This window comes from Panicum virgatum, chromosome 8K (genome assembly GCF_016808335.1).
Source record: "Panicum virgatum strain AP13 chromosome 8K, P.virgatum_v5, whole genome shotgun sequence".
NCBI lineage: Eukaryota > Viridiplantae > Streptophyta > Magnoliopsida > Poales > Poaceae > Panicum > Panicum virgatum.
Genome location: NC_053143.1, coordinates 8,884,178 through 8,909,952, shown reverse-complemented (window position 1 = coordinate 8,909,952; position 25,775 = coordinate 8,884,178). Strand labels below are relative to the sequence as shown.

General features: G+C 43.2%; 2 protein-coding genes across 2 annotated transcripts; one reads left to right on the top strand and one right to left on the bottom strand.

Annotated features, from left to right (window-relative positions):
* The first annotated feature begins 2,355 nt into the window (after window positions 1-2,355).
* On the top strand, window positions 2,356-4,581 carry LOC120646137 (ankyrin-1-like). The gene is made up of 2 exons (XM_039922843.1): window positions 2,356-2,614; window positions 3,630-4,581. The coding sequence occupies exons 1-2, from the start codon at window positions 2,425-2,427 to the stop codon at window positions 4,169-4,171; spliced, it is 732 nt and encodes a 243-aa protein (XP_039778777.1). The 5' UTR covers window positions 2,356-2,424; the 3' UTR covers window positions 4,172-4,581.
* A 7,824-nt stretch (window positions 4,582-12,405) lies between these two features.
* LOC120645394 lies at window positions 12,406-13,422 on the bottom strand. The gene has a single exon (XM_039922182.1). The coding sequence runs from the start codon at window positions 13,420-13,422 to the stop codon at window positions 12,406-12,408; it is 1,017 nt and encodes a 338-aa protein (XP_039778116.1).
* Between the last annotated feature and the right edge of the window lie 12,353 nt (window positions 13,423-25,775).

Sequence of the window (25,775 nt, the reverse complement as noted above, 5' to 3'; positions counted from 1 at the left end):
AAACCTACTCGGATTACAACTGGCCAGACCGGTCGGCCACGGTCTTTGCCAATTTTGGCTGTCAAAAGATTTACGTGGACATAAGCAAGCCCCCATACTAGCTGATTCACCACGAGGTAACCGTGGTAAGCAACCATCTATATTGATTATATGATTACAACGATCATTCAGCACACTATATGATTGTGCTTAGCTTTTTTTTATGTCTGAGACGAGGGTCATTACGTTCCAGGCGGGACTCTTCTTGAGTCTCAGCACACTATTTTTTTTTCTGTCTTAAAAACTAGGGTCCTAAAAAAAAATGAATCAATGCTGCTTTGCTTCCTTGTGCGCTAGGCCAGCTAGGGGACCCAGGAAAGGAACGTACGTGTGTCTCAGCTAGTGGGTCTTACTACATCAGATGCTTGCACGTACGGTGGGGCTCAATTTTTCAGAGCATATGACGACGCTGTGGCTGCCCTAAACCTCGATAATCAGTTAGCATCTTGGACAGAAAAAAGCTAAACATGAGACAAGAAGAGAAGGAAAGAAAAAGGCACGTCACTAAATAAAGACAAAGTGGTGCTGCTCATGCATGTGATGATGGAGCGGGAACGAATAAAGTAAGGCTGTGTTTAGTTGGTAAAAAGGTTTGAGTTTTGGTACCGTAGCCCATTTCATTATTACTTGACAGATAATATCTAATTATAAACAAATTAGACTTAGATTCTTTTTATACTAATCAGTTAGACTGTGTAATTAGTTATTTTTTCAACTGTATTTAATACTTTATGCATATGACAGGTATTGTGCAAATTTTTTTGGAAACTAAACAGGGTCTAAACCCCTCGCTGATGTTCTTTTGATTTTTACTGCATGTATCCTCTCTCCTCATAAGTGATGTTCTATGTGGCCAGCAGGCCTGTTGCGCTCTGTTAGCATGGATCCAATGACTGTGATTTCGTGACATCAGCAAAAAGTGCTGTGAAGATTGGGGAACAAGAGTCGTCGGGACCGGGAGTGGGAATAACTGCCTTTAATCACCAGAGAAAATAAATCAAAGCAAGGAACAGAACCATCGTTTTTTTAAAAGAACAGAACCGTCATTGCAAGCACGTGAGCATGGAATGGAATATAATAATGTTGCATCCTGCACGCAAAGCGCGCGGTGGGCGAGCGAGAGCTTTGTATTAGCGTGTCGGTTGACTTAATTGCGCGCATCAGTCTACCAATGCTTCTGGACTGGCCAATAGAGTATGTTTGAGAAACATAAATATTAGAAATTTTTAAAGCTTGGAATGTAAATAGAAGTGTCATAAGCATTAAATGTAATGCTATATCAGCAAATTTGCCGATATGACCGAATCATTTATGAGGAGAGATGAGTTTCAAGGGATGAGGAGTGTCATTACCATAATATTCTTCCGACAAAATTACCAAGCTCCCAGTCTTGATAAGTGTGCAATAACACTCCCACAGTCCCACTTAGACTGCCCTAATATGGTCCATAATTAATAGTCATTTTTTCTTACCCTGCGCCCTCCATCTCTCCCTATCATTTATTGAATATTCAAACATAATACTCTTATCTTTATCTACTTGTAGCGATAGATACAGAGTACGCTTTCTAGCTCATTCCCGTTCAAAGAGCTTTTCTTTCAACTTTTCATCACATCTATATATGTATTAGATATGTGTTGAATTATACCATTAGTTTAAGCTATATGTTTAACAAAATCAGTGCTCTCATCGTTTCTTCCATATATGCATACACGGTCTACTATATGGTGGCATATACATCATACATGTATACTTCAAATTAATATTTTCTATATTGGCAATGGAAGTAAGAGGTGTGACAATTTCATACGTTAGCTATCAGATTTTATATAAAAAGATTTGTAGCATAAAAAATAGGAAAAAGGTTCAAATTACTCCCTTTAAATATGTTTAGATTTCAAATTGCTCCCGTTAAATATGGTAATTTGGTAGCCTAGTGGTTACAACAGCCTCGGTAGCACCTTAGGTCCTGGGTTTGACCGTGGAGGTGAATTTTCTAGGATTTAACGGCGTTGTGTTTTCAGTGGTAGGCGATGTTCCTGTCGACAGCAAGGCGTCTATAGTGACTTCGTCAATCTCGAGAATTTACCGGCTCAGTCTTTGAAGATGCTCATAGGGGTAGAATTTGTGTGTGTATTCTTAGAGGTGAATGTGCATGCTGTGAGTATCTGAGTTGTACTGTGTAATCTCAAAAAAAAAAAATCGAAGTCTAAATTACTTCCCTCAAGTATGGTTAAAGTTTACGTTGCCCCCCTCAAATATGTCACAATCCCGTAGTCTTCGCACAAAGCAAGTCACATTTTTCTTTTCTTTATTTATTATAGGAGCCGCGCACACGCATGCACGCACCATCACTTATCGGTGCCACAACTTGATCTCGATCGGATGGATCGTCAGCAGCAGCAGCACATCCAGCTCGCGTGCCCTCCGCGTGGCCCGCTGAATGATGGCGCGCGCTCGGTCCAGATGTGCCCTTCGCTCTACCTCGCCACCTACAGAGGGCGGCTGGAGGAGGTCATGGCGCTGCTTCTACAGCAGCATGGCGCTGGGACGGCAGGACGCTATCAAGCCACTGGTAACTGTTAACTTGCGTCATCTCCAAGCCTTTTTCTTTTGCTTCCGAAATATCTGCTTCGATCATCTTCAGATTACCTTGGTTATATTTTCTTATATATAACTCAAAGATATGTAGCTGATGAACATGCAGTTGTGCACCATACACGCGTGCCAAGGATATTTTGATCTTTCTCCTTTCAGTATGAATATTCCTAGATACAGATACATTTTCCAATACGGGACTATGACATTAACTGTTTGAGAGGTGCACACAATCCTGAGTCCTCCAAACAAAATTAACAGCTGTACAAAGTGACAGCAATGTGTAACTTCATGGGGACTCTGTGTATCGTCCCTGCACTGTCTCGACGGGACATTTTATTGGAACATCTGTACTAGTAAGTCGTTATAGGATGATAACCAGGCAAAGTAATTAAGTAACAAACAGACATGACGACATCACCTGCTGTCTGCTGATGAGGACCATAAAATTAGGGAGATCATGCATGTACTTCATTCATATGCCTGTTTTTATTTTTCTAAATTTTCGGTGGACCGTCCCAGAGTCGTCGGATTGTCATCAAATGGATCACCTGTCATCTTCAACCTCCGAACCGATTTCTTTTCCCTAGTCATGATTCCAGTCGCATATATGCTCGTCATAACCGCCTACATACTGTGGAAGATAACGGTGCTGTGGTTTTCAGGTTGAGATCGATGCCGTCGACTGTTAATTAAAAAGCTTGTTTCAGTTGCCGATATAACATCAGCTCTCTTAAATTGTATTAGGTTTTGGTTATGCATAGGTCACTGTTCATGGTTCTCAATTAGTATATATACTCCATAGGATGTTACTTAGACAAAAGCAAAATTGAGATCATCATAAAACGAGAATGGCGGGATCAGGGTGTGATCCTAGCTAGATCGTTGAACTAGACCCAAATTTCTGGATGCTCACTTGGAGATTTGCAAATCCGAAGTCACTACAGATTGAAACACACTCCAAAATAATAATTCCCTAGTATCTGTTTCAGGTATTATTCAGCATGGACAGTGCGACCTACTTGAGGTGACTGCGGAGAGGAACACCATTCTTCACGTGGCTGCCGAGCAAGGGCACGACGAGCTGATCCGAGAGCTCTACATCAGGTTCAGGGAGGAGGGCCTCCTCTTTCGCCGGAACTCGGCGCTGGACACGCCGCTGCACTGCGCGGCGAGGGCGGGGCACGCCAGGGCCGTCGCGGCCCTCGTCCAGCTGGCCCAGAGCATCCTGGGATGCAAGAACGAGGCCGGGGACACGGCCCTGCACCTGGCGGCGAGGTGCGGGCATGGCGCGGCGGTGGAGGTCCTGGTCTCGGAGGCGGCGGCGACCGAGTTGAACAACGCCGGCGTGTCGGCCCTGTACTTGGCCGTAATGAGCGGATCCATCCAAGCCGTCAGAGCGATTACTTCCACGTGCAGGGACGCGTCGTCAGCCGGGCCGAGCTCGATCTCGCAGAATGCCCTGCACGCGGCCGTCTTCCAGAGCTCAGGTTATATAGTTCTCGCCTGCTTCTTTACAATATATTTAGCTTAATGGAGGTGATTTCATGTGCAACGTTGCACGCAAAAATTGTAATTGCCGTTGGCTGCAGAGATGGTTGACGTGCTACTGGAATGGCGGCCGAGTCTTGCCGGCGAGGTCGACAGCGACGGCGGTACCCCGCTCCATTTCGCGTCGTCCGACGGCGACCGCGGCGTCGTGCGCGCGATCCTGCGCGCGGGGCCACCGGGAACGGTGTACAAGAAGACACGGGCGGCCTCACGGCTCTCCACGTTGCGGCGCGGATGGGCCACAGCCGCGTTGTCGAGGACATTCTGGGGGCCTTCCCCGACGCCGCGGGTCAAAGAATATTTGAAATTAACTAAAAGTCAAAGGCAAACATATAATTAAGTTATTTAGCAATAATAATATATTTACAAATATACAAACAACACGACATCACGTTTAGAAATATTTATAAATATACAAAGTCATGTTTATTGTGCAAGTACTAGGCCCCTCATGACGTCGAAGCAGACACTCTATTGATGTGACTGTCATGATAGAACTCGTCTCTAAGATCCAGGATCTCTCTCAAAATGAACCCTGCGAGCTGCTCGCACACGGCGTTAATCCGATCAACACTGTATGCTTTTTCCCTGATTTGACTCATCTATCATTTTTTGAGGAAAAAAAGATCGATATATTAATTCATCGCGTTAGTATAATTTGAAAAACGAACTTGTGAACAGTTTGTACATACACTTAGCCTCTCGTCATCATACCTCCCGCATGGAGTTAGAATGTGCAGGAACTCGCATACGTAGTTATTGACGCAAAATCTACACACCAAGCCTGAGGGCACCGTTCGCCAAGCCCAGACTACAATTTCCTTCGAAACCAAGCGTGCCGGTCAATTTGATCTGTAAATTGACAAGGAATCGACAAACGTTAGATCTGAGAGCGTATCGACTGGTTTTCCGAACAACTCTCACACAACGTATCGGTAGGCTTTGCCGATGCAGAAAACGACAAGAAATAATTAAAGCTATCGGTATAAATGTAAGATAGGCAGGCGTGTCGGCAGATCTAGCCGATACAGAAAACGACGAATCAGCTCGAACAGTCGATTACACGCACGTAACAATATAAAAGCTACGATTTTGTAGCTTAAATAAAGCTACTCGACAACACTTGAAGCAGATTTAAATCGGCTTTATAATATTATGATGATATCACAAAATTCTTCAGCCGATTATACGGGTTTTAAAGCAGATAGATCTGATAAAAGCTAAAACAATAGGAAAAACCTATAAATCTAGCAGATTTCAGCAAATTGTGAATAAATCTGGACGAGAAAACAGCGATGCGCCAGGAATCAAAGCCTAGATAATATTCGATAAATATTGAATAGATCTAAACGAAGCAACAGCGATGCGCCCAGAAGCTAAAGCTCAGATTTACTTGGTAAAACGAACACTTACCAGCAAATCAAGTCGCTCGAGTCTGAGACATCCTTGATCGGCTTGAAAGAACTCGCAGAAAAGAAAATAGCGAAGTCGCCGACAATAAAGTAAATTGCAGAGAAATTGTAAAGTTTGTTTATTGGATGTGTATCCACCTTTGTAGGTCCCGTACAACTACTATTTATACCCTACCACTAACAAGTCTTGGCCGATTACGGCAAACACATATCTTGATATAAAAAAAGATTTCCTAAACAAGATAAACTGAATCAAAACCAGATCGCCGGAATCTGATCGAATCTAGAATATTCCTTTAGTCCATCGGCAACTGCTCCATCGGCCGACCCCATACTATACGCGCTGGCACTTTCCAAATCGGCAACTCCTCCTGGCCCATCGGTAACGGCTTCACGGGCCGGCTTCCATATCATACAATGCTAGCTCCACCCAAATCGGCAATCCTTCTCCACTTCATCGTTTATCTTGACGCGTGTCAAAAAATGACGTCAACAGTAGTACCTGCACCAATAAGTCCCTTGTCTTTGTCTCGCACACTTTAGGAGAAATAAACTAATTATTCAATATTTGTGTATGCGAATATAGAACAACTGAGAATACTTAGAAAAAGGTTCGCGACCCAACATACCGGATAATCCATTATAACATTCAGTTCCTGCCTCCATTGACCGGCTCCTTTGTTCTTTTTCACAAATTTTTTTCACACCCTGCGCTTAGAATTAAGTTTGATATTGAATAATAATTTTAAACATAAAAAGGAATTGATTGTGCAAATTGAACTTACATGTTCAATGGGTCTAAGAAGTGTTGGATTGTCTCCTTTGGGCACCTCATAGAGTCGAACACTACAAGATTGCCGGTCTTCATGTTAAGTACGAGTAAAATTCAAATGATAACTGCAGATATAGATACACAAGCATATATACATGCATTAGACTTAGAATTTATTTACAAATATAAAAGAGGTACGAGTCGACCAAGACTTACCCAAAGTTGTAGGGTATCATTATATAGGTTGTAGTGTTGGCGCATCAGGAAATAGTATATGTTTTGACACGTCTCGCTGTATTTTTCATTAAAAACTTTCTGGTTGACTAGCTACGGCATGATGAAGCCCACCTGATGGTTCCATCCTTCTTTTCGGCATCTTTGAGTCTCCATGCTAAATGATAAAATACAAATTATATAGTGCACAAAGATACTTTTAGCGCCGGCTAACTAGAAGTATTAATCTAGAGGTAAGTGATACTTACAGAATAAAAATGGTGATGATAGAGACGTCCAGGGCTTGTCGATGTTATATGTGATGTAGAAGTTCAAAGTCCACCTAGAAGTCGTCCTCCTGCGGAAGAAATCTTGGTCGCAATACTTGACTCCAAATATATTCATTTCTTTCCTCCACATCTGCATGTACTATTTATGCAAATTGTACATCTGTGTTCCTAGACTGATCTCCTCCTCGTAAGTGACGAAAGGTTTTCCATGCTCGTATGGAACAGCAACGACTTCAGGCATTGGGATATCCTCCGTTATCCCCTGTGCCTGCTCAAGTGTTAGTCCTGTTTCTTGAAGAAATTCCACCGTGTATTGGTCTGGCAACTTCGGCACCATGAGGGGCTGGAGTTCCTTTTGTTGTGTGCCTAGCTGAGAAACAGTCTTTTCATATTTCTTATTCCTCTGCTGGTGGGCCTTTATGAGCGTCGGGTCATAGTCCGAGGGTATTTTTTTTGTGGTGGTGGGTTGTTCAGGTATGCATAAACCTTTGCTGCTATTTGTGGATCTACTGGTACCCTCTTCTCTGGGACTTTAGGTTTGAAATGATCTGTCACATCCTTTTGTACTGCCTCCCTCATTTCCTCCTGGGTCATCTCGTAAGCCAATTTCTTTTTAGGGCCTATTTTCTTTTTGACCATTTTCTGCTTCTTGTTTGTGGGTCAAGGCGGTGGGAGGGATGATGTCCTTTTCTTTTTCTTGTGCCGGAGGAGTTGGAGTACTCCTGGCCCTTTGCCCAGGCGGAGACGGTGCTGAGGGAGGTTCCAGAGAAGAATCGCGATCACCATTATCACAAACAGGTAGAGAACGGGGATCCACGGGAGCCGCTCTGTTTCCATTAAGTTTGATGTCGGCCTTGCGCCATAGAATGATCCCGTGGAGTGCGTCTCCCAATGTCTTTTCTCCATGCCCTCGAATAAAATTGAGCTCGAGGTGGTTCTTGCTGATGAGTAATCCTTCTCATTTTGACAGAATTTGCATGAGCAACGAACGAAACCACCATAATTGTGTTTATTGGCTGCTTCTATGAATTCATGCACATCATTAATGAACTCCATTGAATGCCAGTCGACATTGTACATCCATTGCCGACTCATCTGAGTTCACATTTCATTGCAATACATAACTGAGTGTCAAATAATAATTTATCACATGTAAATAATTAATTTACATACATCATAGCTAGTAATTTATCATTTACTAACCAAAATGCTAACTACATCAAAATAAATAATTATCTTATACCTAATAATTTATATAACAATATCAATTAAATTAGGTGCTAACTACATCTAAAAATAATTATCACATGTATAACAATTAATATAACAACTTTAAACTAAATCAGGTGCTAACTACATTTAATAATAATTATCACATGTATAAACTAAATCAAGTGCTAACTACATCTATAAAATTAATTTGCTCAAGCATGCAGAAAAAAATACTAACCTTCTGAGAAAAAATTGGAAAAATTCGTCTCCCCTCCCCTCCCCTCAGTCGGCTGCCATGAACAGTGAGTTCACAACAGCTTGGAGGTAGGAGGAGGGGATGGGGTATTAATAGGGACATGCCAAAGGTACCGGTTGGTGCCAGTGACCCGGTGCTAAATATTGTGCATCGACACCGGGTCATCGCACCAACCGGTGCCTTTTCCATGGGCACTAGTCGGCACCGGTTATCGGCATAACCCGGTGCCTTTGCTTGCAAAATGGGCACCAGTGAATGGCACAAACCGGTGCTTTTGTCCCCGTGTCCATTTGGTACCGGTTTGTGGCATGACCCAGTGCCTAATTTGCAGCATTGGAACAGGGTCATGCCACGAGCCGGTACCGAATGTCCCGTGCTGGTTCGGCACAGCCGTCACATCAGTACTTGCAACCGGTATTTTTTGCCTAGATCTTTGGCCTGTTTTCTAGCAGTGACTATAGATTTTATTGTCGCCAAATGCGCGCACGTCCACATGGAGTAGATAAATTCATTGCCTCATATCTTTTTGACAAAAGAATGATATTGTTTCTCTCAATAAGAATATTGTGTGATGTAATCCACATCAAACAATATAAATGAGGTACATGTTCCAAACAGGGACCAACAACGGCATTGGAAGAGATGAGGGCACCGTAAATTTGATGGTTGTCTGAGATCCTCCTAACATGGTGTGAGCCTGCGTTGCTGTCGTCCGGAGCGACGAGATCGGAGGAGCGGCGGCCGCCGGCAGTGGCGACTCGTAGCTAAGGATGGATTCGAATCGGATACGGATGAAATCGGATCCGGATGTCACCTTTTACCACATTTTAATCCGGATATCCGAATGCGGATATCATCGGATACGAATACAAAACGAATAGTTCGAATCCGGATACGAATCCGGATACCTTCTCGATTTGAAACATAGAGCTATCATGAGTATCAGTTTATTTTGTCAACAATTTTATAGTAGATCAAAATCATTATACAAGTAGGGAGTAAAGGATTAGGAGATAGCTAATAAAAAAAATATAATTATCTATGCATAGCTTTTATATTAATTATATAATACTAATTATAAATGTAAAATAAATAAATATTTAAATACTTAATAATTAAGATATATAAAAAAGATTTTATCATTAAATAAATAAATTTGACTCGTATTAAATAATTTTAATCATGAAATAAATATATTAAATAGTTAAAGTTAATTTTTATATCATTACTAATTTTAATAAATGTATTATTAGTTATCTGGCTTTCTAAATAATTTAAATAGTGTACATCATTAAGTAATAGGTATAAAGATAAGTTTAAGATTGTCTCACTAGTCATTTTTTCTTTGCGGATACGGACGGATACGGATCTGATCGGATAATCTTCGAATACGCATATGGAATCGGATATAGAAAAGTTCTTAAAATCGAATTCGGATGCATCCATATGACATCCATATTAAATTCGAATACGGATACGGATATCCATATTTACATTTTAAACGGATACAAATACGGATAATTCGGATGTTCATGCATCCGGATCCATCCTTACTCGTAGCAACGGCCAACGACAGTGGTGGCGACTCGTAGCGGCAGCCCGACGGCGGTAATGTTAAGGGTAGCTCGCGCGATCCAATCTATCGCAGAAGCGTTTTTGGGCTGGCGGCCCACTCGCTTCTTTGTGCTGCGATATGTTTCTGGCTTATTTATGTTGTAAATCAAAGTTAAAGAACAGTATGTGAAAATTGAACTTTGAAGGTGGCCAATTTATAAAGAGGAGGGAAAAGTTTTTGAATTCACATTGCTGTAACTTGATCTCCTCTCCTATAAATAGGAGGTCACTCTCACCTTTTGTAATGTCAAGTGAAAAGTGGAATACAGATAGCAACTCCTCTCCTCACTGTGCTCTCGTGTGTTCATTCTGTGTTTTTGTGAGTACTGCAAGCTGATTTCTTAATACGTTATCAGCACGAGTTCTACCGAGCTAAGGGTAAGAAACTGAGAAATCAGTTTTTTTGCAATAAATCTATTGCTATCTATCACCAGTATCGGCGATGCTAGGATAGCTCTTCCTCCGCTCGCCCAGTACCGACGATGCTAGGATGGCTCTGCCTCCGCTCGCCGAATCCCTACCGTCCCGAAGACGCGTGTGGAGAGGTGGTCCAGCAGACCACGACCCGCAAGGCAAGCAGAGCGCGGCCCCTAGGGCGCTGCCACCAGGTGCAGGCGGGCACCGCCGCCGCCCACCGGATCTGGCCGGGCGCTCGAACTGCCACCTCGCCGGCCCCGAAGGCCGCCGCGAGCTGCGCAGGCCCCCCGCACCGCCGGGCCTGCAAGCTGCGGACGCGGGCGCAGGCCCCGTCGCTGGCTGTGGCCTCGCCCGTCACCGGCCGCCGGTCCCAACCGCCGGCTTGGCCTCCCGGCCGCCGGCCCAGGAGCGGGCGCGCGGAGCGGCACCCCCGGCCGCCTGCCCTGTCCATCGGCTCGGCTTCTGGCTGCCAGCCACGGGCAGGCGCAGCCCAGGCCCTGGCCTCCGGCGCATAGGCTTGCGCGCCCTGGCTGCCGGCGTGCGCCGGGGGCAGGCGGAGCTGCCCACACGCACGCCAGGAGCTCCTCCTCCCTACGTTTCCTTCCTGCGAAGCTGAGGAGATAAAGGGGAGAGAAAGGGAAGAGGATGGCCATTTCTTGTTTCCGAGAGAAGATAAGGACGGGCCTCTCTTTCTTTGAAAAAAAAAATGAGTTTCTCTCCTGAGTGTGAGAACGTGTGGGCGCTGGGAGGCGGGCAGCTCATTAATGCTTGCGGACGATACCGCGCTCCCAAATATACTTGGTTATTTCCCACGCACCAACGGTAAGGAAATATTTCATAGTATGTAGTTGGTCTGAGTTAAATTAGTACCGCAGCATGCAACACTGTATAGCCCCAACAACTAATTGGCAGCTTACAATTCTGCAACAACGGATGTTATACCTTGATGCCCATGGCTAAACAATAATCATCAAAGGCTTTTGACCTGAACTCACCAGCATTATCCATCTGAACGGATTGAATGCGGTTATCAGGAAAACTCGCCTTTAGCCTGATTATTTGGGCAATAAGCTTTGAGAAAGCATGGTTTCTAGTGGACAACAGGTCCACGTAGCACCATCTGGTAGATGCATTAATCAGTACCATAAAATACCTAAACGGGCCCGACAGGGGCTGAATAGGTCCACAAATGTCACCTTGTATCCTTTGCAGAAACACAGGAGACTCATCCCTAATCTTCAGGAGGGATGGTCTAGTGATTAGTTTCCTCTTTGCACATGCAGTGCAAATAAAATCTTCAGAATTAGGGAAACCATTAATATCATGGCCAGCAGAATTATTGATGATTCTTCTCATCATGCTCAACCCAGGATGACCCAATCGATCATGCCATATTCGAAATGATTCATCATTTCGGAATATGGTTTTCATCGCAACATATCCTTCAGTGCGTATAGTACAAACCCGATGGCGATGAAGGGAGTCTTTCCACTATTTGCTTTCGGTATCCGTCGAATTTAGTGATGAGCAGATATTCAGTAACTTGCTCAATCTCGGTTTCTATATGGAAACCATTCGAACGGATATCTTTTGAAACTCAAAAGGGTGCGCTTTGAGTCAGGATACAATAACACATCCTTCACAAAAATCTGCGTACCCATGGGAAGAACCATTGTGGTACTTCTGGTGCCCACGATATGAGCATTGCTTCCGGCAATGGTCATAATATTTTCATTTTTCTTTGTTAAAGTCTGGAAATATCTGGTTTCCCTTAGTATCGTATTAGTGGTGCCACTGTCTACAAGATAGATCTCCGCTTCAGCCATAGGGCCCCCACAAATTCTGTTAAATGCCATAAAACAAAAATAGAAATTTAACATAAAACATATATTATACGAGAAACATTACATAGTTCCTGGGAAAGCATTACGAAGGTTTGGACCATATGTTTCAAATGCTCTTTATGAGCATGCATGGCCAAACACTAATACATGTGGACATCACATTTATCGTGAAATGGTACTTTGGAGATTACTGTAGGTCCCCAAATACGTCGATGTCATCAAGAAGGTTGTTCTCATTTTCGTCCATTCGGACGTCTTCACCGCTTCCATCAACATTCATGTCATCGCGCTCCTGAGCTTCTGGCTCAGTGGTGAAGTGGGACTCATGTTGACCTTTTCCTTTCTTGCTCTGCTGGTAAAGGTCAACCAGGTGCCTGGGGGTGCGACATTTACGGAACCAATGTCCCTTTGCCCCGCATCTGTAGCATTCACCTTGCTCCTCCCTGCTATGGTCACCTTTTTCCTTCTTGGGTTCGGTTCTACCCTTGGGCTTTCCCTTTCCGTTGCCTTCGAAAATGGCACCTCTTTTCCATTTCCACTTTCCCTTTCCACGGCCCCTTTTGTTGTTGCGAGAGCTCTCAGCAACATTGGCATGTGCTTCAGGCACAGCCATGGAACCAGTGGGCCGGACAGAATGGTTGTTCATAAGAACCTCATTCTGTTGTTCAGCGACAGACAATACCTCGCTCAGCTCAGAGTACTTAGTGTACTTTGAGTTCCTGTATTGCTGTTGCAGTACAATATTCCCGGGGTGGAAGGTGGATAGAGTTTTCTCGATCATATCAGCGTCTGTGATCTTCTGGCCACATAGACGCATCTTTGTCACAATCCTGTGTAAAGCAGAGTTATACGCTGCCACAGACTTAAAGTCCTGGAAGCGCAGGGTGATCCAGTCCTGTTGTGCCCTCAGGAGCACAATCGACCGCTGCTGGCTGAAGCGCTCCTTCAGGGACTGCCATAAAACCAGTGGATCCCTCTCTGTCATGTACTCAGACTTCAGGTCTGGGTGGAGATGGTGTCGCAAAAAGTGCAACGCCTTTGCTTTATCAGGTTTTGTGCGTTCATCCTTGCCACCTTCAGGCTGGACAATGGTATGATCGAGACCCATGCTGTCGAGTTTGATCTCGACATCGGTAGTCCAAGTGAGGTAGTTGCTGCCATCCACGGCAAGCGCATCGAACTCCCTCTTTGCAATGTCCGACATGCCTGCACAGTTAATGCACAGGATTAATGTCGGTGCGTAATCTTCAGGATTACTGTTGGCGCTCCTTACGTACCCATTTTATCCCTTGTTTATCCTTGATAATGGTATGAATTTAATATTAAAATCACTAACCGTCCTAACCCCGGCCTAATTATTGGTCATTTTCACATTTGCACATATATTTTGGAGGAACTTCGTTTTTGCAGGTTTTTGGCCTATTTTGGAACATGAAATGACGAGGCCCGTGATCGAGCGCTAACACAGAGAAAGACGAAGGCCAAAGCCCAAAGGAAGGACCAAAGTCCATGTTGATTCGAAGCCCATTCATGCACATCCATCCTCCAAGAGAGCCCAATGGACAAAGCCCACGAAGATGAGATCAAGATACTTCGGGATTAAGCAAAGCAAATGAAGATTTAAGGAAGGATTCCCTATCCTATCATTTCCTCGAAGATATCTCCAAGATAACGACGTCCAAAGGGGTGCAATCGTGAAGGACATAAAATCTAGAAGATGCGAGGAGTCTACACGCGAAAGAGGAGACCGAGGCGGTCCCGAAAGAGGGTAGGCCGGCTGGCCTAGCCCGTTTCCGAGGCGGTTCGGCCTCTCCTTCGACCGGTGGCTTCCTCGGCTTATAAATAGCTCGCACCTTATTCAACTCGGGGAATCAATCCACCCAGAACTCGACAACAACCTAGGGCCAAGACCGGAGGGAGGCGAACGGCCGCCGCAAGTCTTCGTGGGTACCTAGGAGATGGCTTAGGCCACCCCTAGCCACCATGTCCTCCCTGCGAGGTTGTGCCATGGTGGAGTTCGGGAGTCATCCCCAACATTCGTCGGGGTATGTACACACACGATGGTGATATCAATCTACTCTTTATTCTTGTTGTTTCGACTTTGGTCTACTTCAATGCATGCTTTATTTCTAATATGTGATTCATCCATATGTTCATAGTAAGATTAGATCTATTCGTGGTGATTAGTCTATATCTTGCGGATACATTGAGGTAGCGTGTTTTAGCTAGTTGGTTGATTACCCCGGTGTGGTGACAGCATGGCGGGGGGGGGGGGGGGATTCTAGCGACGACATGATGTGGAATAGGATCGATGGCGAGTATCATGGGAGTCGTGGCGCAGCCACCAAGAGGAGGAGCTTCGAGTAAGAGCTCTTGGTGGGCGTTTGGGGTAAAGCTTTGGGAAACCTTAGGCATCGACACGCACCTCGCACCGGCGACCTTGGGAAAGTAGGCCGCTTGCGAGCCGCCTTTCTAAGAGATGATTTCGTGTACCTTTAGTTGAGATGCAATCTATGTTTTGATCACCTTTTTGACTAGAACTGTACCTAGAGACGATAGGCCCTAGCTCCCTGGTTGTGTTATCTCATTTACGGTTGTGGGTGTGATGAACACTTATGCTTCATTCATATCTATCAAGTGTTCAGTTTATATGCAATCTTCACTTCATGTTTAGGATAGGTTCGATAGATTAGATGGTAAACTCTAGTCGGTTCGCTTCCGATCCACGGATTGATAAACCTTGGGGGAGTACTCTAAGGGAAAAGCTACCACGATCCGTGCGCTTGCGGTACGTAATTTGGGGCTCTAAGGAGTGTCAACAAGCTTTTCTGGCGCCGTTGCCAGGGATCGGCAACTCGAACCCTAGGGAGATCTATCTATCTTTTTGGACTAACCCTAATTTCATTATTGCATATATCCTGTGTTTCTTGTTTGTGTCCATGAATGCAGGTAAAACCCTAGACATAATGCGATTGAGAAGTTCTCAACGTCCGTACTTTGACAAGTCCAATCTCACTCAAGCAAGTTGATGGCTATGTGAAGACCCGCTCTTTAGTAGTAGGTGCTAACTTTTGTTAGTGGCCCAGCATCTGCTATCGAGCCCACACTCAAAACAAGTAAAGATGAAAAAGGTATGCCACCGTGTCAACTTTGGCTAATGTCTCTTGGAGATTTCTTTGTCCAAGCCATAGGTGATGAAGCATGCCCGCGAAGAAAATCGTGCGATTGGATCATCATCATCTCCAAAGTGCTGCTGTTGTGATGAGATTTTCATCCATGATCAGAGAAGTACCACGAGAGAATTGTATATTGTAAAGATCCATCAAGTCTTCTTTCCAACGCATCAAGAATCATGAATTTTGGAGATCGGTGTGAAGAGTTATGGTAAAATCTTTCAACGCTGCGCGTTTTGAATTGTCTCGGGACAGAGCGTAGTGCTGGAGTAAAACGACCATAAGTTCTTCATCCGGAGTCCGTTTGGGATCAATGACCACTCGTTGAAAATGTAATTTCATAAGGCTTTCCATGGAGTAGAATTTTGGTACATGTTCTGTGCAGGATAATCAAGGAATTCAACGAATAAGAGGCAGCAACAAACAATGGAGAAAGTGACACTACTAGATTTGCTGCTAGGTCCTTTTCCGAATACTACTTTTATATCTTTGACCATTTCAAACACCATTTTCCCACAACGGTGCCTAGGCTTGGTACGATGATCTGCCTTTCCATCGTAGTGAGCATGCCTCCTCCTTAATGGGTGCTTGATCGGAAGAAATCGACGATGACCCATATACACGATCTTCCTACAGTGCTTGAGGTACATGCTGTCGGTTTCTTCTAAACAATGGGTGCATGCCCTATAACCCTTATTGGATTGTCCAGAGAGGTTACTTAGTGCTGGCCAATCGTTGGTGGTTACGAAAAGCAATGCACGAAGGTTAAAATGATCCTCTGCGTGCGCATCCCACATACGAACACCCTCCTCTTTCCACAACAATAGAAGATCCTCAATCAGTGGTTTCAGATACATATCTATATCGTTACCGGGTTGCTTCGGGCCGGGGATAAGCACCGGCATCATAATGAATTTCCGCTTCATACACAACCAGGGAGGAAGGTTGTATATACAAAGTGTCACATGCCAGGTACTATGGCCACTGCTCTGCTCACCGAAAGGATTCATGCCATCCGTACTTAAGCCGAATCTTATATTCCTCACATCCTTTGCAACTGTTGGGAATATTCTGTCCACTTTTCTCCACTGCGACCCATCAGCGGGGTGCCTCAATATATTGTCTTGCTTACATTCTTCTTTGTGCCATCGCATCAATTTAGCATTCGTTTTGTTCATGAACAAACATTTCAGACGTGGTATTAGAGGAAAATACCACATCACCTTGGCAGGCACCCTCTTCTTGACACGCATCCCCTCAACGTCGCCTGGATCATCTCGAGGGATCTTATACCGGCATGCGTTGCATATAGGGCATGAATCCAAATTTTCATACTCACCTCGATATAGGATGCAGTCATTAGGACAAGCATGTATCTTCTGTGCCTCTAATCCTAAAGGACAAACAACTTTTTTTGCCTCGTATGTTGTCTCCGGCAAGGTGTTACCCTCAGGGAGTAAGTTTTTTATAAGTTTCAGCAACTCCTCGAATCCCTTGTCAGACAAACCATTTGATGCCTTCCATTGCAATAATTCCAATGTGGTACCCAACTTCTTTTGGTCTTGTTTGCAATCAGGGTAGAACAATGTTCTGTAGTCCTCCAACATACGCTTCAGATCTCTCGATTCCTTTTCTGTTTCGCAACCTTCCTCAGCTTCGCGCAGCATCTGACCAAGATCATCTTCTACAATGTATCCTTCAGTATCTTCTTCAGGCTCACCCATTGCAGTGTCATTGAAAAAGGAATTATAATTGGCTGCAAAGTCAGGAATCCTGTCCTCTTCTTCTACATTATTATCCAGCACAATTCCTCTTTCGCCATGCTTGGTCCAAACATAGTAGTTCGACATGAAACCACTATTGAACAAGTGACTATGGATGGTTCTTAATGATGAGTAATCCTTCTCATTCTTACAGAATTTGCATGGACAACGAATGAAACCGCCATACTTGTGTTTCTCGGCCGCTTCTATGAATTCATGCACGCAATCCATGAACTCCTTTGAACGCCGGTCGGCCATGTACATCCATTGCCGACTCATCTGGGTCCACAATACATTTATATACATCATTATACTGTACAAATAGTTCATTCATACTACAAATTTATAACAATACATTTATATAATTGATAATGCATATAATTATAATAAATAGATACTATTCACTTATCAAATAAATGGATAAAACATATAAATACAATAATTTGATAGTATTCAAATATCAAATAAATTGATAACGCATATAACTACAATAAGATGCTACAAATAAAAATAATTATCACATGTATAAACTAAATCAAGTAATAACTGTTTCTAAAAATTAATTGCTAAGTTATAAAGAAAAATAACTAACCTATTTTTTCAAAAAAAAAGCAAAACTTCCCCTCCCCTCACCTCACTCAGCTGCCATGAACAGTGAGTTCACGGTAGCTTGAGGGGGGGAGGGGCTGGGGTATTTATAGGCTCGGGACAAAGGCACCGATTGGTTTCAATGACCCGGTGCTAAATTTTGTTCAATAGCACCGGGTCAAGGCACCAACTGGTGCCTTAGGCCCGAGCTCCTGGCAGCTGCCACGTTTCATCACCATAGGAACCGGTTATTACCATCAATCGATGCCTATAGCGCCGCCTTCATTTGGTACCGGGTGGTGGTTCAAACCGGTGCCTATGCTGACGCATTGGAACCGGTTGGAACCACCACTTGGTGCCAATTGTCCTCCACTTGGTTGGTCCAAGGCCAAAGGTACCAGCTAGTGTTGCAGCCGGTACCAATGGGTACCATCGGTACCGGCTGCAATAGCAGCTGGTACCTTTGGCCTGGACCGATGGCCCGTTTTTTAGTCGTGTGATGACGATGTCGCAAGATGTTTGGAGGACCTTGTGCACAAAAGTTGATAATTTGAAGTTGACCAACGCTAGAGGCAACAAGATTAGAGGAACCATGATGCCACCCATCTTCTCCATGGGATGCTCAAGAAGCTTCTAGTCGAGTACAATCAAAGAAAGAGACCACTCTGATCATCGACACAAAGCACGGGAGCCTCCTTCGATCCCGACACCTTAGGCAAAAGCAAGAACCATGGAGACAGACCATTGGAGCCATGCTACTCGCTGGTGATGACGTTGAAGCCAAAGATGCACAACAAGACGCTCCGAATACCACAAGATGAAGATCATCGACATATTCGGATCGATTCGTAAAAAGTCATTGTTATCATCAATATTCTGCTCGAACTCAAAAAAAAATTGCAGTATATTTTTGTATATTCAAAAGCCCCGTGAAGTTCTGGTTCCAACGAATCAAGAATGAAGTCAATCGAAGTTTCCCACAAGAAGTTATGGCTAAAACATCGAAGGTCGTGCACTCTGAAATTTTCTGGACAGCACGCAGCGCTAAAGTAAAACGGTCATAACTCTCTCGTTTGGACTCTGTTTAAAGCGAATGACCACTTGTTGGAAAGGTAATTTCATAAACTTTTCAATAGAGCTATATTTTGGTATATGTTCTATTCTGGACACAGGGGAAAATCTACGAAGGAGAGGCGAAGAGCAACATGACGAGAACAAGGTGAAGGAGATAAGGATGACAACAATGAAGAGGAGGTTGGGCTGTGATTTCATCAAGCATACATGATCGAATTCAGAAACTCAGGACAAAATAAGATCCTTAAGGACACTGGCAAAGGAAGACACGAGTGACAACATTCAACGCATGAAGATGTTAAGAGCGAACCACGATGGATTACGAAAGGCGACATCAATACAAGCTGCATGGACAATTCGAATTCTCGCACGAAGGACCATGGCTTCACATCAATGAGAAGGTATGTGAGAAAGTCAAGCTCTATGACTTTAAATGAAGCGCTTTGGGGGAGGCAACCCGTTCATTTTATTTATCTATTTATATATATTAATATGACCGTCTACATTGCACTCTTTAATCGGAATATCAAGTAACATTGTACCATTGCTCTAACAAAAACCACAACTTCATGTTGTTCATTCTAAATGTTATTGAGGGAGCACTTTGTTATTTGATCTTGGAAAACTTGTAGACCTTTTTGTGTGCCTATTAGTGTTTTGAGTCTTTTTCTTTGTGTCTTTTTAGAGAGATTTATGAAGCATTGCACCACCCTTTGATTCTAAACTTGTGGCTAGTTAACTTAGGCTAACTTTTGTTTTGTTTTAGACCACCTCATCATGTCATATCATTTTGTTCACCCACCTCGTGTTGCATTGCATACCATATTGTTCGTCTCACCCTCGCATTGCATTGCATGTTGTATTTTAAAAAAATCTTTTTTTAAAAAAACATTGACTAGCCTCACTTTTGAGATCCTAAAACCCTTAGGAAAACCACTCATAGAGCAATCCTAAAACCATAGGTTATGTTTTTCTTTAAAAAAAATCTAACTTTTGTTTCTCTCTAGTTTTTTTAAAAAAACCACCTTAGATAGAATTTCTATACCCAACACTCTCTCTTCAAAATTTTTGTTTTAAGCCAAAAATATAGGAAACACATAAACCTACTTCTAAAACCTTGTTAGCTCGGTTGCTTGGTCCTTTTCGATAAATAACCTTTTCATTGACAAAAGCCTCACTTCTTATGAAGTGTCGCGAAGGCTTTTTGTCACTCTTAGCAATTGTTTTTGAATAAGCTAGTTGAGGAACGACATCGAAAGGTCCTTTCAACCTTGCTAACACTTGTTTTTGCTAACTTTACATTTGCACTTTGCATCCATTCCATTGTTCATGCCCTCATTTTGCTAGCTTGGTCTCAATCTTATTTATGTATGGTTTCCTATCCATGTAATGCTTATCATGATAGCATTTACCTTTTGTAATTTTGTGTAAACGTGGTGTTTAAACTTGTTTGCGGACCTCCACCTTTAAGCTCTTTTGACCAAGATAGCAATCCATTTTCCTCTCATTCGCATACATACACCTCCCACTTGCATTCACATACACCCATTAGGTTTAATTTTCACTAGACTAACTATGCCACAAGTTAAGTATCTTAGGGGATGTTTTTGGTTTGTTGGCAATTGTTTCTACTCCCAACTGTCACCTTGGGAGTAGATTATGTACTTGAATTATTTTGCAGGCATGACAAAGCATTCCCATGAATTCGTGATCAAAGAAGAAATCAAATTCGTCAACACCTCCAAAGTTCGAGAGCAAGCCCCGCTATTTTCATCAAATTTTGCACATGGACAGAGACGTACAAGGAAGAAAAAGTTGATATTCAGAAGCTCCATGAAATTCCCGTTCAACGCATTCAAGATCAATGAATTTGAAGACCCGTACAAGGAGATATGGCAAGAACATTGGACATTGCGCGTTCTGAAATTCGTCGGGACAGATTGCAGCGCTGGGATGAAATGGACATAACTCTCTTTTTCGGAATCAATTTTGGACGAATGAGGACTCGTTGAAAAGGAAAATTCATGCACTTCGCAATGGAGTAATGTTTCAGTACATGTTCTGTTCTGGAAAGTGAAAGAAAAAATTCGTGAAGATGAGGTAGCAATGGGACAACGAGGAATTGAAGGAGGCGACGACGATGTGAAGCAATGATTGGGACCATGACGTAGTATAAGAAGAAGTTGAAGAAAATTGAGGAAACAAAGGTGAAGACACATTGAAGATGATGTTCATACCCATGAGGGAAGGACTTCAAGAAATGCAAGATGGTACATCTTCTCCTTCCACGCCTAGCATCATGCTAAGCATGGGGGAGGATTTCGTGGACATGGAAGAAAGATCTCATGGAGTAAGATAATCACGGTTGCCACAAGGTGCTCATGATTCTTTTTCCATGCTTAGCACAATGCTTAAGTATGGTGGAGGCCGCGCTACACTTCATTACGAGCATCGAGAAGGACATTAATTCTTCTTCAACTCTCTCTTTTTCTAAATGCTTGTACATATATGCCTTCAACCATAGATGCAACATTTGTTTATCTCTCCCTATAATAACATGGCTACTAGGAGTACAACCTAGATTTGTTTTTGTTTTCAATGAATGATAACCACCATCACTTTGAGCTCACCACGATGATATTCTTATATGCTCTTTCTTATGGAAAAGTGATAAAAGTTGCTGCTTTGTTTTACCTACGCTATGTTGTATATGACTTGACCATTTGCTCTCAATTAAATGGAATTTAAATGATTAAATACTGGCTCTTTTATTTGTGGAGGTTAAATGACTAAATTCTAGACCCACATATTCTATGTTGCTCTTTGTTTAAGTCTACCGATGACCTTACACCTTGTGTTGTTTAATTTGAAAACTTAATTCCTATGCTATCTACATTTGTGAATCTCTTGTAAAGTTCTACCTACCAAAGCCTATACATACATATTCTTTCATGATGAAACCTTTAGATTGCAAACTTATATTTTGATGAGTTGGATTAAGATTGATTTCTTTGGTATGAGACTAAGAAGCTGGTCATTCCGTTTTTTTGTGTAACCTTCCTTTTGCAAGCCTAGTTATCTATGCATTGTGAGTTTCTACTTCGGGAATTTTACAAACCTCGCTGGATATCCACCCTAAACCAAAAAAAAAATCTTTTTGTGATTACCTCCTTGACCACAACCCAATTTGAGTATGGATTATTATTTCGACATAATCAAAAGAATCAAGGGCACCATATAAAAGAAAAGTTTTGAGAGACAAGGATCCCCAGAGATTCCAGAGGTTCTACGAAGAAGAAGGTGAATTTGAGATACTTACCCTAGCTAGTTGGTTCTCCCACTATTCATACTCGAGGACGAGCATTCGTTCAAGCATGGGGGGATGGCTGGGTAAGTATTCTATGTTATCAAATGTTCTAAGGAGCAAAAAGAAAGAAAAAAAGAAACAAAGAGGAGAAAAGAAAAATGAAAGAAAAAAAGAGAAGAATAAAATGCTCCTTAGTTCTTTTTGGCTTCATTAATTTTCCAAGTTACTTTGAAGAACTATTCCATACTCAAATCTTCCAACCATGTGCAATCCGATAATAAGAACTTCATTTGTGTCTTGGGATCATCCATTTGCCACTTGCACATGTCCACCTATCTAAATGTGTGTGTTTCATCTTTCTCCCTCTCCAATATTATTTTCCAATGGCCTTTTTGACTAGTCTCGGTAATTCCATTAGATCTCTCTCTTAGTTTGATAATATTTCAAATATAATGTTTTGCTAGGATTGTTTTTACCTACCAAGCTCCACATAAGCCTTCCACTTTTATATATGAGTAGAATAGGTTGAAGACAATCTAATGTAGGCTTGAGCGACTTGATGAGATGAGTATTTCCATGATCATTTGGAAGAGAACCTCACTTATGTTTGATATGCATTCTTTTGAAAACTCTTCACGATGAAATAAGGCAAAGGTTTAAAGTTCGCTTAAGTTTGAGAGTATTGCATTTATTTATTATTGTGGCTTGTTCTTTAATTGCTAGTCTATCTTCCATAATGAAAAAAGTAGCCGGTCACAACATGAACTTAAATGCTAAATACTTGAGAGAGCAATATGTCTTGTTATGTATGACTAAGTGCAGAGAGGACATTGAGGGGCACGCTGATTTCTTTATAAGCAAAGCTCCTGGACTTACTCGACGGCGAGCAAGATTTAAGCATGGGGGGAAGGTTGGCGCTCCTTAAGTACCCATTTTATCTCTTGTTTATCCTTGATAATGGCATGAATTTAATATCAAAATTACTAACCGTCCTAACCCGGCCTAATTATTGGTCATTTTTACATTTGCACATATATTTTGGAGGAACTTCGTTTTTGCAGATTTTTGGCCTATTTTGGAACATGAAATGACGAGGCCTATGATCGAGCGCTAACACGGAGAAAGACGAAGGCCAAAGCCCAAAGGAAGGACCAAAGCCCATGTTGATTCGAAGCCCATTCATGCACATCCATCCTCCAAGAGAGCCCAAAGGACCAAGCCCACGAAGATGAGATCAAGATACTTCGGGATTAAGTAAAGCAAATAAAGATTTAAGGAAGGATTCTCTATCCTATCCTTTCCTCGAAGATATCTCCAAGATAACGACGTCCAAAGGGGTGCAATCGTGAAGGACATAACTCTAGAAGATGCGAGGAGTCTACACGCGAAAGAGGAGACCGAGGCGGTCCCGAAAGAGGGTAGGCCGGCCGGCCTAGCCCGTTTCCGAGGCGGTTCAGCCTCTCCTTTGACCGGTGGCTTCCTCGGCTTATAAATAGCTCGCACCTTATTCAACTCGGGGAATCAATCCACCCAGAACTCGACGAAAACCTAGGGCCAAGACCAGAGGGAGGCGAACGGCCGCCGCAAGTCTTCGAGGGTACCTAGGAGATGGCTTAGGCCACCCCTAGCCGCCATGGCCTCCCTACGAGGTTGTGCCATGGTGGAGTTCGGGAGTCATCCCCAACATTCGTCGGGGTATGTACACACACGATGGTGATATCAATCTACTCTTTATTCTTGTTGTCTCGACTTTGGTCTACTTCAATGCATGCTTTCTTTCTCATATGTGATGCATCCATATGTTCATAGTAAGATTAGATCTATTCGTGGTGATTAGTCTATATCTTGCGGATACATTGAGGTAGCGTGTTTTAGCTAGTTGGTTGATTACCCCGGTGTGGTGACAGCATGGCGGAGGGAAAAATTCTAGCGACGACATGATGTGGAATAGGATCGATGGCGAGTATCATGGGAGTCGTGGCGCAGCCACCAAGAGGAGGAGCTTCGAGTAAGGGCACTTGGTGGGCGTTTGGGGTAAAGCTTTGGGAAACCTTGGGAGTCGACACGCACCTCGCACCGGCGACCTTGAGAAAGTAGGCCGCTTGCGAGCCGTCTTTCTGAGAGATGATTTCGTGTACCTTTAGTTGAGATGCAATCTATGTTTTGATCACCTTTTTTACTAGAACTGTACCTAGAGACGATAGGCCCTAGCTCCTTGGTTGTGTTATCTCATCTACGGTTGTGGGTGTGATGAACACTTATGTTTCATTCATATCTATCAAGTGTTCAGTTTATATTCAATCTTCGCTTCATGTTTAGGATAGGTTCAATAGATTAGATGGTAAACTCTAGTCGGTTCGCTTCCGATCCACGTTTTGATAAACATTGGGGAGTACTATAAGGGAAAAGCTACCACGATCCGTGCGCTTGCGGTACGTAAATTGGGGCTCTAAGGAGTGTCAACAATTACGACTAAGTATAGTGTTCAGGACTATACAAAGATTTCCTAGTTGCAATATTCAGGATTGCTTTGCAATTAAGTAAATATATAAATTGTAATAAAATAAATTTATAGTATTTAAATAAGTGTGAGAATAAATTGCAGTAAATAATAATATGCAATAAAGGAAATGCAGTGGACTTCAGGCCACTGGAGTTTTACGGACTTTAGGCCGGATATTTGATTATTTCGGTGGACTTCAGGCCACGCTTAAAAATATTTATTTCAGGCCGGTTCATATAGACCGAGCTGCCGGTTCTGTACGTGCTAATACCACCACCTCAGCGTACATCAATGGGACCCCACCGGAAGCTGGGGATCTATGTTGTTTATGAGACTCCGTCCATAATCAAATATTTAGAGCCTGTGACTGGGGATCTTCATACGGCTCGGCACGCTGATTGTGTCTACGACGAAGACCATTTCCCATCATTAGGGGGAGAAAAGCATCCAGAAGAATGCCGGGAAATTGAATGGAATGCAACGGGGTTGCAATCCTTAGATCCACGCACCAGTGAGTCTGAACTGGAAGTTCAGAGGATCATACATTTGCAAAATCTTGCAAATGAGCTGGCAGATGCCTTCACTGATCACAAAAAGGTGACAAGGTCGCCTATACCTGCAGTAAATGCGCCGGAGAGAGTTCAGGTACCCCTGAAGGCTACCAACTCTACAGTCTCTACCCCTAATCCTAGGAAGAGGGGGAGACCTCCAGGCGCTCAGGATAGGGTCCCGCGGAGATGTCCGCAGAGATGAGTATCTGAGCCACTTGCATCACTTAAGGAATCAGTGGAAGAAGCTCAACCTGAAGTTGAGAACGCCCCTAAAGCGGCGGCTCGACCTGGAGTCGAGTTGGTCCCTGAAGGACCCCATCCTGAAGATGGAAACCACCATGCGTCGCACGCTCAATATCGCATTGGTGGATCAGAACATCCCAGCTCAATCGTTATGGGAAATCATGATGAGCGAGAGGATGATCATGAGGAGATCGCCACTAATTATGTGGAATCAAGAGAGTCATTTGATAGAAAGACCACTGTTGGCGACATAAATATCGCCTTAAAAATTGCTGACTCAATGGATCCGGATCCAGAACTAAAGTCCATAATAGAGTGCCGGAAGCGCTCTGATTGGGACAAATGGAAAGCAGCA

What these genes read in the sequence shown, in the direction of transcription:
- LOC120646137 (XM_039922843.1), top strand. Translation starts at nt 2,425, where the DNA reads ATGGATCGTCAGCAGCAGCAGCACATCCAGCTCGCGTGCCCTCCGCGT. An exon ending in AGGACGCTATCAAGCCACTG is followed by an intron (nt 2,615 to 3,629) that starts GTAACTGTTAAC and finishes TATCTGTTTCAG; the next exon opens with GTATTATTCAGCATGGACAG.
- LOC120645394 (XM_039922182.1), bottom strand. Translation starts at nt 13,422, where the DNA reads ATGTCGGACATTGCAAAGAGGGAGTTCGATGCGCTTGCCGTGGATGGC.